The following is an 18,602-nucleotide window of genomic DNA, read 5'->3' as shown; positions in this document are numbered from 1 at the left end:
ACGTCTCGCTGCTGAATGAGTATATCTCTTGCTAGCGTGTGGACCCTCAATGGAAACTTGTGCGGAAGGTCTGGGTAAGGCACAGTGTGAATTATATTGCCATGGCAACCCTGAATTGCTTTCATCCATCGACATTTGCATCCTTCATTTTTGGCATTTTCACAAATAGAACCTTCAGAGATTTTTTTTTCCCCAATAGTTGAGTAGAATAGATCACTAGATTTGCTTTTATCACCATGATAAAACAGTAGGAAAGCAGAGTTTGTGTGTGGGTTACAGAAAGGTTACAGTTATTTAGCAGATTCAAGTTTAACTTTTGAGCAGGAATTATATCTGAATAAGCCTTATATTTTTAAAGACATCAGGACAAAGAAAGAGAATGCAGTTCAGATAAACTTGTCTCTTCCCAGACAGTCCTGATATAGATGCTGGAAATCAGAAAAATCACTGAACAATCTGTTCTACATCTCTAATATGCCCCTTCATCGCAGCAGCAAATAAAATGGAATCCCTACAGCTGATTAACTCAAATATGCACAAGACTTTTTTTCTTTTTTTATTTTATTTATTTATTAATAAGAGGTTTTTAAAAATATCACAAAGCTTCTGGTGTTATTTATGAATTATTACTAATTTCTTCAACCTTTTCCTGGCATTTAGAAATGGCACATAAGCAAATTAAGAAATAATTCAAATAAAACTGTGTCTTAAATTTTTTTGTTACCTACATGATAGACACTCTTTCCACACAAAAGGCCTGATTCTATTGTTATGTGCAGTGAAGTTAATGGAACTGTTCCTGACTTCTGTGCATTAACCAGGAGAACCAGCCGTATTATTTACAGGAAGATGAGAGGAGATTACAGTCAGCACTTCCAGCTTGCCCAGATCATTAAGTACTACTGGCTTGCTCATGGATATGTCTCATTATCTCCTCTTCTCTCTCCAAAGCAACTCCAGTTGGCCTGAAAAGGACTCTTCATCCCAATATCTGAGTACCATCAAGCATAATCAAAAGTCCATAGGAAATCTGGCTTCGCTCCTGCACAGTGGTTTTTCAAGAACCCCATGGATGGCTCTTGTGTGGGATGGCCTTGGGCTGTGTGGCCTACTGAGGAGCAGAAAAGCCACCTAAAACAGAGATAAAGAGACTCACAGGGACAGCTGGAGGTCAGTCTTTAGAAATCACTAATGATATTTTTCCAACAGAATTTTTTCAACAAACATCATGTGTGTTTTCCCACATGGCTCATAGATTGTTAGGATCTAGTTTAAAGAGTTTCAGTCCTCTGAGGGGCCGTGCTATGACTACCCAGTCTCTGGCTGCAAGTGGCTGCTAAATTGTTCAAGCGAACTGCTTACGAACACCCTACAGGCAGAATTTCATCCAAAACTGGTAAGTGAAAATTATGATTAATTATATATTTGCAGAAGTTATGATCAGTTTATGAATGATTCATGAAAGGAAAAAAGAAGACTAAACAGACTATGAATATAATTTGCAAGCAGTAATTCAAGCAACTTTATCCCCCAAAGTGAGGTCCTCCTAGTCTCATATTTACCTAACGATAGTCTGCAGTGCATGGGGTGGGTGCTGTGCTGTGAATAATCTGCTTCAACACATCAACACATCAAAAAACAGCTGTGCTGTGACAAAAGGAAGGTGCATTGTCCAAAGGACTCTGAATGCAAAGGGCAGACTTTCAAACAAATAACTGTATGCAAACAGAGCTCAGAGGGGTGAAGGCCTCACAGTGTTGAGTGATGAAACCCAGCTCCTGATGCAGATGGACTCACTGGATGCAATTAGGAGCCAAGATGGAGGAGCATCTGGGCATGACCACTGTCCTGGAGCCAAGGGTGAAAGACATGGAGCCGTCCCTGCCTTCGGTCTGAGTCTACCATGCGTTCTCCCTGGGAGAGTGTAATTTACACCCTGATTATATATTTCCCTTTTCAACTTCTCACCAAAGCTGCCATCCAGTGTCAATTGCCTTAAGAAACAGGATGAGAGACACCAGAGATGCTGTTCATGTATTATTTACTATTGTAATTCCTGTCTATAGGAAGGCTCATCTGGATGCAGTCCCAGGTTTTCAATGAAGGTCTTGCTTTTTGTTTTTTCACTCCATTTTTGAACTGGGCTGATAACGAAAATGTGTGACTTTGCCCAAGGGTGCTCTGTGAGGTCCTGTGGTCAACCACAATACAAAGGCAGGAATGTGCTGGCTCTCCACTGCACATTTTCTCTAAGGATTGTGCTTCCTCCCTGTTTTCTCCTCAGTGCCAAATGTCTGGGACCAGCACTAACGCTTTACCATTGCAACTGGGAACAGCCGTGTCCCAGTGTGTTAGTAGAAGCACAATGGCCAACACAGTTTATGGATGTATAAACAGGACAAATTCTGCAGGAAAAAGTCCTTCATGAGGACCAAGTAGCAAAATTGGAAAGTCCAGGTAAACTTCAGGGCAAAAAAGCCCTGCTCCAGGCCTGCCATGGAGGGAGCAAACATCAGATGAAGCACAAAGCAGGAACTGTTGTTCAAAAATAAACTAAATCATACAATTCAGTTAAAAATGTGAAATCAGACTGACCAACAAATCTAAATGACCACTTATCCCCACCCTCTACTTGGCTTTACATCTGCTGCAGCTATGTAAGATATACAGGAGTAACTGCATCCCTCAGAAGAAGACAAAAAAGACAAGTTCTGCTAGTTGATCTATTGAAAATGTATTACCTCAGGTGGGAACAGGGGTCAAGTGGCTAACTGAGCCACTGGGGGTCTGAGCAACTGGTAAGACTATCAGCAATTCCTCAGAAAAACAGCCCAAAGTCCAATTCCCTTTGCAGCCCCTCTCCAGCCCCCCTCATGCTGCAGCTCTCACTTTGCTCTCTCTCAAAACCCACCATAACCCCAGGGTGAGCTTTCTATAAGGTCCCCACTCATATTCACTGTGGCCACTGTAAGGGCACCCAACCCTTTCTTCTCAGTTTGTATAATATTAAGGAGATTTCTTACCAGACGCATTGAGCTCTGACATCTCTTTAGGTGTACATGACAAGAGTCAGCCACTGGAAAAAGGAGAAGAAAAGGTGCATTTAGATAGTGATGTTACACTAAGTCTTCAGACATGTGTCTTCATACCTTGAGGCTGTGACCCAATGTCCTGCACAGGATAGTTAAGGCCTTTTTCCCTTATTACAATTCAGACACAGAAACAGTTTCCATCTGTTGCTTTCCATGATAAATTATTGCAGCAGCTGCAGCAGGGAAAGGGCAGCACCTGCATGATTGCAAGTGGAAGGGATAGCAGGCTCTGGGAATGTGGTTATCCTACAGACTACCCCAAAAAGAGGTTCAGGGCCTCTGCTTGGAAACTCTGCTCAGCTCTTAGTGCAAAACAGATTTAATGAACTGTGAGCCACTGAACTAACCACAGAGTGTAAACAGGAGCCAGCAAGATTGTAAAAGGTTTTTTTAAAAAAATCTTTTTAACACTGTGTTGTCAAATAACAGTCCCCAGACTGATAAAATGCAGCACTCAGGCATATCACTATGGAGCACAGCAGGATTTTTGCTTCAGACTAGCTGATAAAAAGCTTGATGTATCCCTGTTCAGCTAGCTATCCTTCAGGCTGTGCTTTTAAGACAAACAGCAGCAGCAAGCATTTGTCTGCTATTTCTTTCTTAAAACCAAGATGTTTTGCAATTCAGAATTAACAGATGGGGCAATAAGAAATGAGGGCATGCTTTTTTATTTTTTTTTTGTCACTTCCTCAAAGTCACTTTGAGCAATGTTTCCAGCAACGGCAGGCTGGCATCAGTAAGGGAAGACTCCGTGCTTTGGATGTGGTTGGCCACCACTGAGCTGTGCTCACCCTAGCGAGGCTGAGTGACTGGGGCCAGGGAACCCCAGGGAAATACCTCCCACCCATGACATACATCCAGCCAGGACAAACCCTCACCACTGTTGGGGTCAGAGGCAAAACCTCAAGCAATATACATCACACATCATCTTCAACTGCACCCTCCTGCTAACATATGCACTGGTCCCACTTCAGACCTGTACAGAAGAGAAGGAAGGAGCATTCTTACCTCCATTGCTGTCATCAAAACTTGTGATCCGCCCTCTGCTAAGTTTTGAAAGGCATCTAGGGGTAGAACAAATAAAATCTTATTTGATGAGGATGAAGCAAGAATGCAACGCAGACATAAGGCTGTGGCAGCTGAGGACCAGAGCTGCAATCCTTGTGCCGGGATGCTCTGTCTGGCTCAGGTGTCCGCCCGCACTGTCCTGCCCAGCCACATCCCATTCCTGCGCTGGGCACCCCCTCTGCCTTGGCCCTTGGATCGAAGCCTGGGAAGGCATTCCAATTTCAGGGCCAGAATTTGGCAAAAGTGTAGGGACAGGGAGTGCTCGTTGTGACTGCTTTCATGTCCTCTCATAATTTGTTTCAGTTGTACCTCCCACCTGAAGACTGGCAGGAGAACAGTGAACTAATGAAACACATCTTCCCACAGGGAAACTTTCTGTTGGTCCTTTTCCACCCTCCCTGGCAGTGAGTGATCACAACGTGCCCTAAAGAAAGTGGTTCTCTTGAAGTCATTAGTATGCCTTGCAAGATTTTTCCAGGGAATATAAATGCAGATGCTGCTGTTATTCAGCTAGCATTTGAAATTAACATTGCTGAAAGTTTTCTGACAGAACACTTTGCCATCAGAAAATTTAAATTCATTCAAATATTGCTATTCTATGTGCACATCTATAATGCAGTTTGACTAGGAGAAATGTTCAAATTCAAGTGTTTGGATAAAGTCAAAACACAGTATTTTGAGTTCTTTTTATTTATTTTGAAATTACTTTTCTCCTAGAAATGAGCTGTTATAAACAGTAATAAAAAGTTGAAACAAATTTAAGTCTGTCTATCCTTGAATGACACATTTCTCCAGGAGCATGTTTCCCACCCTGAATGGAAAAGGCATTGTAAGATCATGAATGTTTTGAAACCTGCTGGGCTTTAGACAAAAGTGCAAGGCTGCTGGGATAGTGTAAGAACAGGGCACAAGGGTGCATTGCTCATCTATCCCTTGGGAGTCAACCAGAGCTACCCATATAATGCAGAGCAGAGAGAAAGCAGAGAGGAAAGCCAACATGATGAAGCACATCCAGCCTATGCTTCTCTGAAGAAAGGCATAGAACAAGGAAATCCCCATGTTGCACACAGCCCCTTGACAAGGTTGTCTTTGCAGGGCTGGGCTTGTGCCCAGCAGTCTTTTTAGGAGCAAATGGCAGCGCTGGAATTCCATCCTCTGGGCAGAGGTAAGTGCCCCTTTACTACTTCGTTAACTCCGGTTAAACAGACTTTGCAAAGAAGCTACGGCTTTTGGTTTGGGTCTCATCTCTTGCTATCTTGAAAGGATGAGTAATGATTTAATGGGACAGATTTTATCTCCCCTGCTGCATTCACATCATCATAAAGGTGGACTGCCTTTTATTCCCACTTGACACCCTTATCCTCTTCTGTAACAATCTTATTCACAATGATTTGAAAAGTTTGAGAAATGTATTCCACATTAAACCCTCTCTAAAGTGATAACTGAAAGAGTTGAGAGCATTTTAATATACTCATTACAGACAGCAATGAAACTTTTAGAGATTCCTTTCCCCATGGTTGTAAAGGAGTTGTCTTTACATTGGCACTTAAAATGTACGAGGATCTTTCTTAAGATGAAAGAAAATGCCATGGTACTGATTTAGGCATAAGAATTTTCATCTACAGCAAATGACATGTATAATCACAAAAAGTGGGTGTTTACAAGTTATCTGGTTTTTAATGAAAGCATTAAGATCAGGACACGCACTGACTTTCTGAGCTGCTTCTGCTGTGCTCCCTTGAAATGGGATTCTAGGCAGTGGCATCCAGGCAGATCTGCTGACCACTACTGGCCCATAAAACGTCAGTGATAACAACACATGAGAAAAAATGAACATTCATTTCCATGTGCTGGTGAAACACAGCTCATTCTAAAGATGAACTAAATTGCTGTAGCACTGTTCTAGCACACGGGTCACAATTGCTGGGTTTGTTTAACTACCAGTATTTCCAGTCAAAATACTTATTATTAGAGTAGAAAAAATGATGCTTTTGTAAAACAGAATTCCATTTACTTTCAGGCAAAGGCTTATTTACAGACACTCCCTCCTTGCAACTGCCAGACAACAGCTGGGTGCAACACAGGGTGTGGGTTTGTTTATCCACTGAGAAGGAGCTCAGACCTCCTTACCAAAAAAATGAGAGAACTTTACTGAAGTTGGTGGGAAAAAAAATCTCTCCAGGTCAAAAAAAAAAAAAAAAAAGAGGCAGCAGCAAAAGCACCTCCCTTGCTGTGATTCAGACTTTTCTGACTTTCAAGCAAAAGAGAAAGCCTTCCACTTCAGATGTGTTGCCTCATTCCTCTTCACTGGGCATGAATGCATGCAGTCTCTCCTCAGTGGTACGGGCAATGCTCCACACCACCCTGGAGGAAGCTCTGCTGTGGACCAGGATGCTCAAGTTTGTGTGGAAGGGCACCAGCACAAGGACACATCTTGTTTTTTAGAAAATGAGTCTTAGTGCATAGGGGCTCTAAGGACAAGCCTGCAGAGGCCAGCCTAAATCCATGCAGCAAAAAAGGATTGGCAGCTGAAGAAGCTCTGGATATAAATTACCACCGTTCCTCAGGAGGGAAAAACACAGGTCAGCGTGGTGCCGCTGCAGCCCACTGGCACTCTGATGAGCTCTGATGGGAAACGGGGGACTGACCTTCCTTATGGTCCCTTTCAGCAAGGACATCACCGTATTCCCAGCTGCTGCTTTCTCTCAGCACTAAACCGCTCTCTACCAGCCAGTTGCTCCTGTGGACATGAGATAAATCTGGTTTCTGGCAAACAGGCTGCCAGAAGCAATGCCTGGACCATGCCTGGACTTTGGGCAGGTTTGTTATTTCCAAGCTACGCTGTTAGACGTGTATTATCATGTCTAGCATTGTGTCCCTTGCCTCCTGACACTGCCCTCAGTCTGGCTTTGCAAGCTCCCCTGCTGCTACATCCCCTGCCTGACAACAGGTCCCGGCGCTGAGACTCACTGGTCATGGTTTCAAGGCGCAGCATGCAGCACACAAAGTCAGAGAAGCCAATTCTCCTGGCAGCATCGCCATATCGCAAGGCCATCAGGCACAGGAGCTGCTCGTTAGCAGCCAGACCTGCGGAGGGAAGAGGAACGTCAACACTGGGGACACACTGTGGGATGATGGACCAGCTCTGATGACTCTGTGCACGCTGAAGAGAAGCAGGGGCCCTCCCTCAGCCCCCCACCCTGTCATGACGGGTCTCTGCATCCCTGGACAGCAACTTGCCTTGCCCCAGGTTTGTGCATAAGAGTTGGGGTAGAGTGATGGAAAATCAAAGTCCTTCTAGTCACTTACTTGAATTATGCCTTGGGTCAGCAAGCAGGAAACACTGAGCTAACTAATCTAGTGTTATATTGCTTTGCCTTTTTAGCTTTTATTTTCTATAAGAAAGGGGTGATTTTCTTTGGCTCATAACTGTTAAAGTCTGAGCATAGCATTTACAATACCACTGGCGCTTTCTGCTAAACAGGGAGATACCACACACTCATGCTATTACGCAGTATAGCATGCCTAGGATTCTTAATTTTTACATTTTCTCTTTTATTAGAAAATGGTGGAGGGTGCATTTCTGTTTTATTAGGTGATTATTCAGTATTTGTGTCACAGTCTGTTTGGATGGAAATTGGTATTCAATTGAATGAACAAAAATTGCCTTTTAGAATGATTCTTTTATTAGTTAAATAAAACTACCCTAAATGTGCTGGCTATATAAGAGGAATGATTTAAATATATTTTGCACTAAAAGCTGATTTGCTAAACAAAAGAGAATTTTTCTGCAGAGAGCTGGACTGATAGCTTCGGTTTAATGCATTCTTTGAGATTTCAGAAAAGTCTCATTTGCTCACCCCTAGTTTTCAGTGGCTCAGCTGGAAGAGAAGTAACGTTCCTGCTTTTTCAAACAGCTCTATACTTTTCAGTTTTAAATAAACTCATCATGGAGCTAAATTAGTTGAACAAGCGGAAAAGAAGGAAACGGTTTCTCTACACCTGTGTAGGGGAAAATACAGCCAATGGAGGTGGGTACATCAACAAACTCTGGTTGCATAAGCCTAGTTGGAGAAGGTCTCCAGCAGGAAGCAGACACACAATGCTGAATATTTAAATAATGGAAATACATTTGGGCTTAAGATACATTTCAAATGAAGATAATCCTGATTTTAGATTTTTTTCCTAGGAGGAAAAGTTAGTAATTAAAAAAATCCAATTAATGAAATTTGTTCTTTGATTCTGGTTTTAAACCACTGCCAAGAACCATTGTAGTAGTGAGCAATGAATTCTATCTCATTTTTAACCTTTTGAAGGCAATGGGAATTTAATCCAGCTCTCTCTGGAGAGCAGATTCCAGCAAGCATTGCAGTGCTGCTTACAAAATGCTACAAGCATGTCTTACACTAGTAAAACACTGACAATTTGGCATGGTCTGTCTGGGATATACTTGTTCTGAAATCTGCTCACCTGGCAATGTCTCCCAATTAACCTCATCAACAAGACTGAAATGTCAGTCCTCGCTCTTCCCAAGACATTTCAGTTATATGCTGATGCTTATTTGTAAGGTTACTCCCCACACCTTTTGTCTGCTGGATTCCTCACTCTGGTTTTAGTTGAGTTTTAAAACACAGACTTTATATTTACCTACTTTTTTTTAATTATTTTGATGCATTTAATACTGTCAGTGAGGAGTTTGTAAATACTCCAGACCAATGCTCCTCCATTTCGGGGCAGCACTGCTGTTAATGCTTTACTCTGGCAGAAAATTTGACCCATAATTATTATGCTTTGAAGCATTAGGACAACAGTGAAAATTAAGCACACACTTCTGTGTTTTGCTGGGGAAAGCACTGAACACTTTGGGGAACAGCTGGCTAGGAGCTGTGTCTAGATACCTTAGTGTCATTCCCAGAGGTAGCGCCAACCTCCCAAAGCTTTCTGGGGCTACCCACTTCTTCCTGCTTAAAAGCCAGGGCAGGGATCATCCTAATGCAAAGACGGATTCAAACGCAGCTGTCTGGCTCAGAAGGCAGCAAGAATGAGCTTATAATTTTCTTCCCCCACCCCCCTCAGAACTTCTTCTAGCCTAACATATATTAAATTTGCCATGTAACAGTGCCTTTTTATCCCTTCAAATAGCTGCACTATTTTGGCTGTCAGGACTTCTCAACGTACAATTTTCCTCCCAGTTTTACACTTTAGTGCCTCTCTTATAGAATGGACCCGGCAGCTTCTCCTTTGACATTTGGCACACCAGTGCTGTGCTCCTTCAGGCCGATGCTAATGCTCTGCCCACCTCTCACCACAAAAAGATTACATATACATCCCCTGAGCTGATGGCTTCCACAGAGAGCAATTCTGCACCGGGTTCCTCCTGGGCACAACACCCTCCAAGCTCCAGGCAGCCAAATGGGAGCTTCTCTACTGTACCATTATAAGAGGATTGCTGTCTCAGAGCTGTATTTCATGCACAAAGTCTCCAGAGAGATGACCCAGCTAAAATGCTCCACTCAACATGAAGGGGTCCCATGCACTCACTGCAAGTTTCAGCATTCGTGTAGCCAACAGAGGTCAGTGCAAACTCAATAAACGTCTGTCACTGTGGCTTACAGTCCCTTACAGACTTGTCACTGCCCTGAAGAGAAACTGCAGGAATCGGGGCAAGTGCAAGCATCGACTGTTCCTTACTCCTTTCCTCTGCTGGATGTTTTGTCCATGACCTGGAGACACTATGGATAAGCTAGTCTGCAGGCTCTGGCTAGTGCTGTGCTTCCCTGCATCTCCCTGCTGGCTCCCTAGCTGCAGTGCAAAGGGTTTCTCCCTGAAATGAGATTTCTGTCTCAATGCCCTAAAACAATGCAGACCTCTGAGCAGAGCTGTGATCTAACTGGCACCTCTGCACAATCCAAACTGCTTTCTCCCTGAAGCTCTTTTTTCTTTCCTCTCTCTTTTTCATCCTTCACTGCCACAGGGACAAGAAAGGGAGCTGCTCAGCACCTATGGACGTACCTGCTGTCTGTATTGCACTCTTCAGTTCAGACACATCAAGAAATCCAGAATGATTTCTGTCTTCCTTGCAGAAGATATCCTAAAAAACAGTGTAAAGACAGATTTCAAGCCCATATCAGTATTCCCCAAATTTACTGCTACATCTAATTATGTAGGATGCTTTTCCTCCTTAATAAATAGGCTGCAAGGAAGTTCAACAGATGAGATGGGGTGACCATGACAAGGAAGACCCATTTCCAGAAGGCTCAGATGGTATGTTACTGTCTAAGAAATCCCACAGTTTTGGGTGGGTGGAAGCCTTTTTCTCACTCTCCCTGGTCTACGAGTGCAGGCAGCAATGGGAATACTCACACCTCCACTGACAAAAAGACATTGTCTAGACACGTGAAATAAGCCATGAGTCCCTGAGTCCCGGAACGGTGTTGGGGTCATCTTTCCCATTACACCGTTGAAACCTCACAAGCCATACCTGCAGTGCTGTCAGTGGGAAGAGCACCATTGCCGGATGGGGAACTGGCACCCCATGTCCTAGGTGGCCTCAGACCATCTCAAGAGGGATGAAACAAAGTAGACCCCACCCAACCCTGAAGTTTCAGGAAACCTTCCCATCCTGCAACAAGACTGAGGAGGAAGGACATGACACAGAAGCTGCCATCCATGCCCTGGCTCTGAATTCAGGTGGGACCCTAACTACAAAGCTACTGTCCTCCCTGCTTCTAGACCTAACATTTATCCTGGAGCAGAGACATTTCCCCCAGATGAACTTTCATCTGATCTGATGTTTCCACTACAAACTGCAGCAATGAGGAAGTGACATTTTTCAGACAACTGTTCAAGAATTCATTTCAGCTTAGAAAGCTTTTTAAAAAATTGCCAGTGGTGGCTCACAAACAGAGACTTCCAGCAAATTCTGAGCCTAATTGGCCTTCCTACCTTTTCCCTCAATATTCTCTGCTCTAGAAAAGCCTCGGCTCCTCATTTGGAGCACTTTACACACACCACCGCTTCCTGAGCTGTCAACCTTTGCATGAGAGGACAAAAATCTGACCCACTAAGCAAGCAACCTTTGCAACGTTTTTCCCCCCAGTGCGTTGATATCACAGACATCTGCACTCTGCTGATGAAAAGCCCAAGAGTACAGCATCGACAGAGAAGAGAGAGCAGCCCCTGTGTACCATGTACTTAGTGAGGCTTCGCCAGAGGCGCCCAAACTCCTGCAGTGTGAGACGTCCATTCGAGTTGAGCTGTGCATTTAGTTAAGAATTGAACAGTTAATGAGAGCTAAACCTGGCTGTCTTAATCCCCAAGGATGTTGCCTTCACATACAGACAGACATAAGATTCAGTCTCTTCCGTTTGTTACTTTGTGTTGAAAAAGCCATGGTGCTCTCAATTATACTTAAATTCACCTTCTTTGGCACATTGTGCAGCTGCTCATATCTGTGCTCACAAACAACAAAAGATTACTATTTATATGGTGCCTTTAACCACAAGGGAACCTGCAGTGATCGCTTCAGCTGACATTTAGCCACGGAGCACAGAGGCCCCTGTGGATGAACGTGACCCCATGCTTCAGGCCACGCGTGCACATTGCCTTGCCTCTGAGCATGAGGCAGCACAGTATTAGCTCTGGCTGGATCCTCCTGGAGGAACAGGCACTGAAGGAGCCAAGAGCGCGAGGAGCCGATCCTAATGCTTGCTGTCAGAAGGCAGCAGCAGCCTTTGAGCCATTCATATGGCACATGTGAGAAAACACTTCCCCACCCTGAGCTGCAGGAGCCCAGGGGTGTCAGTAGACATCCCCCAGGGATCCTCGAAGGACCAGGTCTGAAGGATCTGCTCCCCTCCATACATCATCTAGGAGTCCTGAGCAGACATGCAACACCTCACCTAATGCAGCTAGGATGGTGAAAACTCCCTGAAAACAAAACTCATTGCCAGTGAAACATAAGCAGACAAATGCCACTGCCATGAAACCTGAGTGAAAAAAGCTGATCCTGTCTTTGCAGGCCAGGATATGTCACGCTGCACATGGGTTGTATGCAGCCCAGAGAGTGAAAAATCCAACCTGAATTAGAGCAGAGCAGTGGCTTTGTCAACTCTTTGCATGTGCCATGCATTCACAGTGCCCACTTAGCCCAGGAGGGGCTTTGGAAAGGGGGAAAAGTCTCTTTCACTGTCTAGATGCAGAAAGCTGGAAGGAGAGAGGGACTTCTGGTCATCTTTATTCATTACCTGTGAGTTTGTAAAGGGCTGAAAATGTCTCAAAGTTGTTTCAAGGCATGGAAGAAAGAGACAGCAAGCAAGCCATGGGGAGAAAACACACAGGGGAAAATTTATGTTTTCATCAAGGAGCCTTCTTGTTCTACAATGGCCAGAAATGTATTTCCAGTGCTGTCTTGTTAACAGTAAAAAGACTGCGTGATCCATCTAAATATGGAAGGTACACTGGAAAGGATGAATGGCCTGCCAGGCAAGTGCCTGTGATTCAGCGGTGACAGTGCTTCTCCCACAAACACCAGCTTTGCTGGCAGTGCTAGCAGCCTGCTCGGGCTGCCATCACAGACCAGTGTGGTTGCAGCCGTGATGGAAGTGCCGAGCTATGCCTGAGCTCTGTGCTGCCTCCTCTCCTTGGCTTCTGCTTGGGACCTGCACCGAAGGGTGAAGCTTAGCCAAGCCCCGGGCCTTGCAGAGGGGAAAATGAGAGCAAAGAGTTAGCTGGTAGCAGAAGGTTGACCCTCACCTTTCAGCAGGCACACCAGAGCCAGGGCATGCATGGCAAAGTCCTGCATAGACTCTGGGACAGTTATTTATTGAGGACTGTGGCTAATATTTACTTGCAGGTTCTCACACTGGGATGCTCAGCTCAGCCATAACTCAAAGCAAGGATGGGCAGAGCTGGGGAAGTTTATTGCTTCTGCTGAAAGGATACATCCATCAGAGCTAAAATGCCTCTGCATGAATCGAAGCTGAATCTTCCTCCCAGGCTGGTCATTTCATCTGCAAGGAATGACAAAACAGAAGGAATTAGCGAGAGCAAGGGGAGTGACAGAGGCATTAGGTCACCATTCAGAGGGAAGAAGGATACCACATAGCTAAAAGCCCCCAGATCTGTCTCAGGTTCTCAAACATCAGCAAGGGCTACATGGCAGGCTGAGGTCCACTGAGGGAGTCTGACATGTCTCAGACATCTCTACCGCTCCCTTCCCCAAGGACACGTGCCCTGTTTGGGATCACAGTTTGCTGCTCTGCAGAGTATCTGCCCACCTACCTGCCCTGATGGAAATTCTTCCCTTCTGAAATAAGGATAAGGGAAATTACAGTGACAAGAAAGGCCATTTATGCCGAATTAGCGAATCCTAAGAGCACTCTGAGCCTCGTGCATGACTGAGTTGGTTTGAGCCCTCTGGCTGTGCCCCTGTCTCAGGCTCTTTTCTAGGTGGGCAAGTTAGGAAGTCTGCGAAATGCTGAAAGCCAGCTCAAGGCCTCTGCAGAGGAGTGATGCAGGCCAGGGCTGAACTGGGAGGAACTGGTTGACAGTGAGGAGAGTGAGAGGCACAGTTCCCAGGGGCACTCACTGGTGCAGCACAGCCAGGGACTGAATTCCTGCTGCAATTGGTGGGGTGCCAAGCAGGAAGGGGTGCTCATGGGGGCTGCAGGGACATCCAGGAGAAGGGCAGAGGCTGTCCCTTGGCAGAACTGGGAAGGGGAGAAGAGGGTGAAATTTGGATGTCAAGCAGATGCACAGCCTTGCTGAGGCCATGCATTAAAGAGTCTGTCAGCAGCTGGTCTGGATTACATTGCCTTCTTCATGCGAATATTTCTTTGATTTTCTTTAAAAAAATAAAACCAAACTGTTGTGTATGTAAAAGAACCCTGGTGGAGGCACTTCTCATTCTTCCAAGATCTAACAGTGCAGTAAGCCACACTGAGGATTTTTTGAGGACCATCACGACACCACTAAATCCTCTGTCTAATTTACACTAGCCTAATGATAGGGAAGCACCAAAGACATTAGCTGGGTTGTAAAACCTTTACCTTGCAGGATCACATCATTAAGGAGTTGTTGCAGCTGCGAGGCATCAATAGCTGAGTCCTAATGCAGAATAAAATGCAGAGAGGTCTGTGAGCATAAAGTTTTCTTCTGTGTCACTTTTGCCTGAAACTTCTTTACTCACGCACTGTGGCAACCAGGAAGGAGCTCTGCTTATTATCAGAGCAGCAGCAGCACCCCCTCAAGAGCATAACAAAACCCTCCATGCTGCTGGGCCACTCTTTGTCCTTCCCTACAAGAGTCTTCAGGGGAGTTACAGGCAGTCCCATCACCATGGGGTACTCAGCAGTGACGGGAACACTTGCCGACTTCATCAGCCCCTAGCTGGGGAGCTGCCGATGGGCAGGCACAGCAGGCAGTTGGGTGAGTGGACTGGGAGCAGAGGCACTGCTGCCCGCTTCCCTCTGAGCCACCCATGGGTGAACCTGACTGCTCCCTCCCCCAGGGCATTCAGCGTGGCAGACAGTGTTCATTTTCACCTTCATGCACTGATATAACTATTAACTGCAAGAGGCCCATTGTGCGAAGACTTCTGGCAGTAATTTTTTTTTTCCTCTTGACTAAGTCGAGGAGTTCTTTGTAACAGTTTATTAAACCATTGAAAGCATCTCCTGTGAACACACAGAGTTTGGCTCTGAAAGAGCAGGAATCAATTACTCAAATGCTGACTGATGTTTGGTTTCCAAATGCCGTGAAGGCAAGTGGAAAATGATGCTGATGAGAGGAGGGAATACCCAAGGCTTTCTAATTGCTTTCAGTAAATAAACAAACTAAATCCAAAAACCCAGAAAAGTACACATGCAAGCCCACCACCAGCACAGCCACAAATCTCCAATCCTCTGCTGATATATGGGGGTAGCCAATCCATCCCAGCTGAACGTCCTATTTTTCTGGGGGTTTTGGCAGGTCGATCAATACTGTTTTCAAGGTATCCACTTGAGGATGGAGCTACATTTCCAAAAAACATTTTTCTAAATGGATTTGTATCAACATCATAGATCAGTTTTTCTTCTTGCAAGCCCACATGCCTTTTTTATTTTATTTTTTTTTTTATTTTTCAGCAAGATGCTTTAGATAGGATACCTGCTTAGTGTATCTTAGGAAGACAGCCTTATAGGATCTGTCCTGGTTCTGTCTTGGTACATCCTGGATCAAAGACAAAGTATGCACATAAATAATTCTGTTACAAAACAGCTGGAGGCATAAGTCTGCAGATCCAAACAACACTTTAGAGAGGGCAGGGAATGTACAGTACAGGCTGCAGTTTTAACACCCCAAGAGTAAAGTGGACTAGGAGTGAGGAACAGCTACTGCAATGAAGGAAGAAGCATAGTTTGGATGTTATCACTTAGTATAACCAGGAAGGAGCACCTCAGGGCCTGAGGAAGACAAAAGAACACATCCAGGGTGGAGTTCAGCATGTCAATACATGAGTATAGAGATACAAAGCCTGATCCTTATTGATGGCCCTCGGTGGAAACCACTGGCTTAGGGCATGTGAAGATTCATGTGAACCAAGAAAATAGAGCAGGAGTTGACTTTTCCTTTCTCTTGTACCTTCTCAACCCCAAAGCAGGCTTGACTGTACCTGAGCAATTGCAATTCAATGGTTAAGTGACTTTTTTCAACCCTTCAGTGAGGAGATCCACCAGGGACTAGGGGGAACTACCCTTACTATTATAAAGTTTCCCAAAGACTAAGCCTAAGCCCCAGTGCCTTCAGATCTGTGCAAGATAATTCATACCAGCGAAGCCCAAATACCTAAACAAGAATAGAAAGTGTGATGTGGGTACCATAATTCAAAGTCAAAACATTGGTTAACATGACAGCTGAGTAAACTGACAGCTTGTCAGTGGAAAGAGATAATAAGCCACCATTTACACTACCCCTCTAATGGGGCTTAATTGCAGGCTGGAAAGTGAATCACAAGGAAAGGACTCTGTTTTCTGTTCTCCTGAAGCAGCTTTACACCTTTGGCTTCAAAGACCTGCACTGAGTTTACACTGCTATAAATAACAGCCTCTCTCAGCAGCAGGGTTTTGCAAGCAACCGGTGAGACAGCAGCATGGACTGGAACAGCTCTGGCAACTTGCACAGTTCACGACGAGGAAGTCCAGCAACAGATGGTTGCTGAACAGGCTGAAATGTGGGTTGAACTAGAGGCACAGCCAGTTTTGAAGTGTAAATCCCCTTACGTCTCTGTAGATACTCTGATGATCAGAAGATATCTGCTTTGGGCCTCATTTTTATGGACTCCTGTGCTTTATAGGGTTCAGGTACTTAAATGAAACCATTTCCATGGGGAAGGCATGCATGACCTGCTCTCAGGTATGAGGTCTTTTAAAAAAGAGGTCAAACTCAAGCCATGACATTTTCATCAAAGTTTCCCCCTCTCTCCTCCTTGGATACATACCCATTTTACAGACATTGCAAGAATTGAGTCTCTTTGAAATGCTCTCACCCCTGCTGTATTTGGTTGGTCAAAGTGTTAAAGGTGGCAAGGTGAAAAGGATAGATGGACAGGATGACAGAGGGACCATATAAGATTTGTTTCCTTCAAAAATCTGAAGAGACATGTGTGAAGAGGAAGCGCTTTGTTGTCACTCCTGTCTCTCCAGAGAGGTACCCCCAGCTGGTCACCTGCTCTCCCAGCAAGGTTTCAGGGTGCCAGAGTCAAACTCTGGAACAGGTGCTGGGCGGTGAAGGGAGGGAAGAGCAGAGTGGTGTCTGTCTGGTGTGTGGGAAGGAAGAAGAGGAGTCAGTATAGGTGGCTACTGAATGGTCAGCTCTCTAGGAAACATCCACCACCACCAGTATCTACATCAGTTTTCAGAGTTTCTTACCATTGGCAGCACTGGGCTGGGCGGGAAGTTTGAGTTCCTAGAAAAGAGTTACAAGAGTCAAACTGGGAGAGAAGCTGCCTTTCCAGAGCACTGATTTGCAGATGTGGCAGAAGGCAGGCACTAACAGGAGAACTCACCCAGCCCAGGGCCCCACAAGGTGCTCAGCACCCACACTGCCCAGCCTGTCCCAGTTCAGTCAAGCCTGTTGCACCAGTCCTGGGTTTCTCTGTGCTGGCAGACATGAGCAAGCCTGAGTCTCTGGCTGCTCTGGGGCCACTGCCTTCCTCGAGCTGACCCTGCTGGCACCAGCAGCAGAGAAAGGGTAACTTGTCTCACTCTGAGCATGCCAGGACTAACCTCACCACACAGAAGACAGGGCTGCCCTGCCTTGAGACACATGAAATTTTCACCTGCTTTCTCTTTGCCTAGTTTAATAGGAATAAAAAACAGCATCTGGGTTATTAAAAAGCAACATCTTTTAAATGTCTGCAGACTACCTGAAATTGAAATGGGGCCACCATTCCTTCTGAGACTCACTTAGCAACACTCAATACTTGAGTTTTGCTTTTGGTAGAGAAATTAGGTAAGCCAGATGCTATTTTTATAGCATCTGCGCTATTATACAGGTTAGTGCTGCACAGACCCACAGGAAGAGGATGCCCACGCTTGATCTAGCTCAGGAAGGTCTGTGAGGGTCAGAATCTCTCCTGGAAAGTGCTACCTTCCAAGGCTGAGCAGTCTTGTGCATGACTCATCATGCTGAAGGCAGTCCAGCCCAAAACACAGACTTCTCATATTTGTTTTCCATAACTAAGGAGTTGCCTTAGTTTGTTCTGGGCTATTTTTGTCAGGGGCCAAAGCCTAGAAAACAATCTCATTATTAAGATATGGGTCTGTGAGTTAAGATCTGCAATCACTTCTACTATAAAGTTTCCTGAAAGAAAGCCGCTGCACATCTGATGCTTGAAGGTCGTTTGGTAAGGCTGAATGCTGGGCCTTGCTCTTTACTTAAAGCACACCCAGATATTTATGTGAAAATGTGATAATAACTGCCTTTGCATGAACTAAGATACCATTTTTCCACTAAACTTATCTTCAAGGCCCCTCTTGTACTCACAGGGAGCCCTACCAGCCTGTCTGTGAGATGGGCTTTTTGCTTCTCTAGGTCCCCCTCTGAATAGAATGGGACCCGATCTGTCTGGCATCTAGCTGGCATAACATAAGAAACTACATAGCAGCTGTTAAGAAAAACAAGCTCTCAGTCCTCCTTTCAGTAAAGAGAGATGTCCCCACAGTTGGGGCAGAGGGGGCATATCTCACAATTATTGTTCACTTTTGTGGCTCTTTGTACCAAAGCTGAGACTCTTGGTGGCTGCAGATGAGCTATTGCCCTGTTCAGCAGTGACCACCCCTATGCATCTGACTATACATCTGATCCCTGCTTAACTCTCGGCTGTGTCTTCCCAACATGCTTCTAGAGTATGTTAAAAGCAAATTGCCACATTAGTTATCTTGACATTAAATTGTTAAATCT

At 45.0% G+C, this 18,602-nt stretch overlaps 1 protein-coding gene across 1 annotated transcript in view; it reads right to left on the bottom strand.

Annotated features, from left to right (window-relative positions):
* Positions 1-1,082: 1,082 nt before the first annotated feature.
* LOC141941891 (calpain-13-like) overlaps positions 1,083-18,602 on the bottom strand; it is a 46,657-nt gene continuing 29,137 nt past the window's right edge. The window contains exons 12-21 of the mRNA XM_074864868.1: positions 17,069-17,105; positions 15,309-15,371; positions 14,210-14,267; positions 13,104-13,171; positions 11,348-11,416; positions 10,173-10,251; positions 7,131-7,247; positions 4,101-4,156; positions 3,024-3,076; positions 1,083-1,131 (exon numbers count right to left, since the gene is read on the bottom strand). Coding sequence (XP_074720969.1) covers positions 3,050-3,076; positions 4,101-4,156; positions 7,131-7,247; positions 10,173-10,251; positions 11,348-11,416; positions 13,104-13,171; positions 14,210-14,267; positions 15,309-15,371; positions 17,069-17,105 — 574 coding nt within the window. The 3' untranslated portion in view covers positions 1,083-1,131; positions 3,024-3,049. The remainder of the gene's footprint in view (positions 1,132-3,023; positions 3,077-4,100; positions 4,157-7,130; positions 7,248-10,172; positions 10,252-11,347; positions 11,417-13,103; positions 13,172-14,209; positions 14,268-15,308; positions 15,372-17,068; positions 17,106-18,602) is intronic.

This window comes from Strix uralensis, chromosome 3 (assembly GCF_047716275.1).
Source record: "Strix uralensis isolate ZFMK-TIS-50842 chromosome 3, bStrUra1, whole genome shotgun sequence".
Classification (NCBI taxonomy): domain Eukaryota; kingdom Metazoa; phylum Chordata; class Aves; order Strigiformes; family Strigidae; genus Strix; species Strix uralensis.
This window is presented reverse-complemented; position numbering and strand designations above follow the sequence as displayed.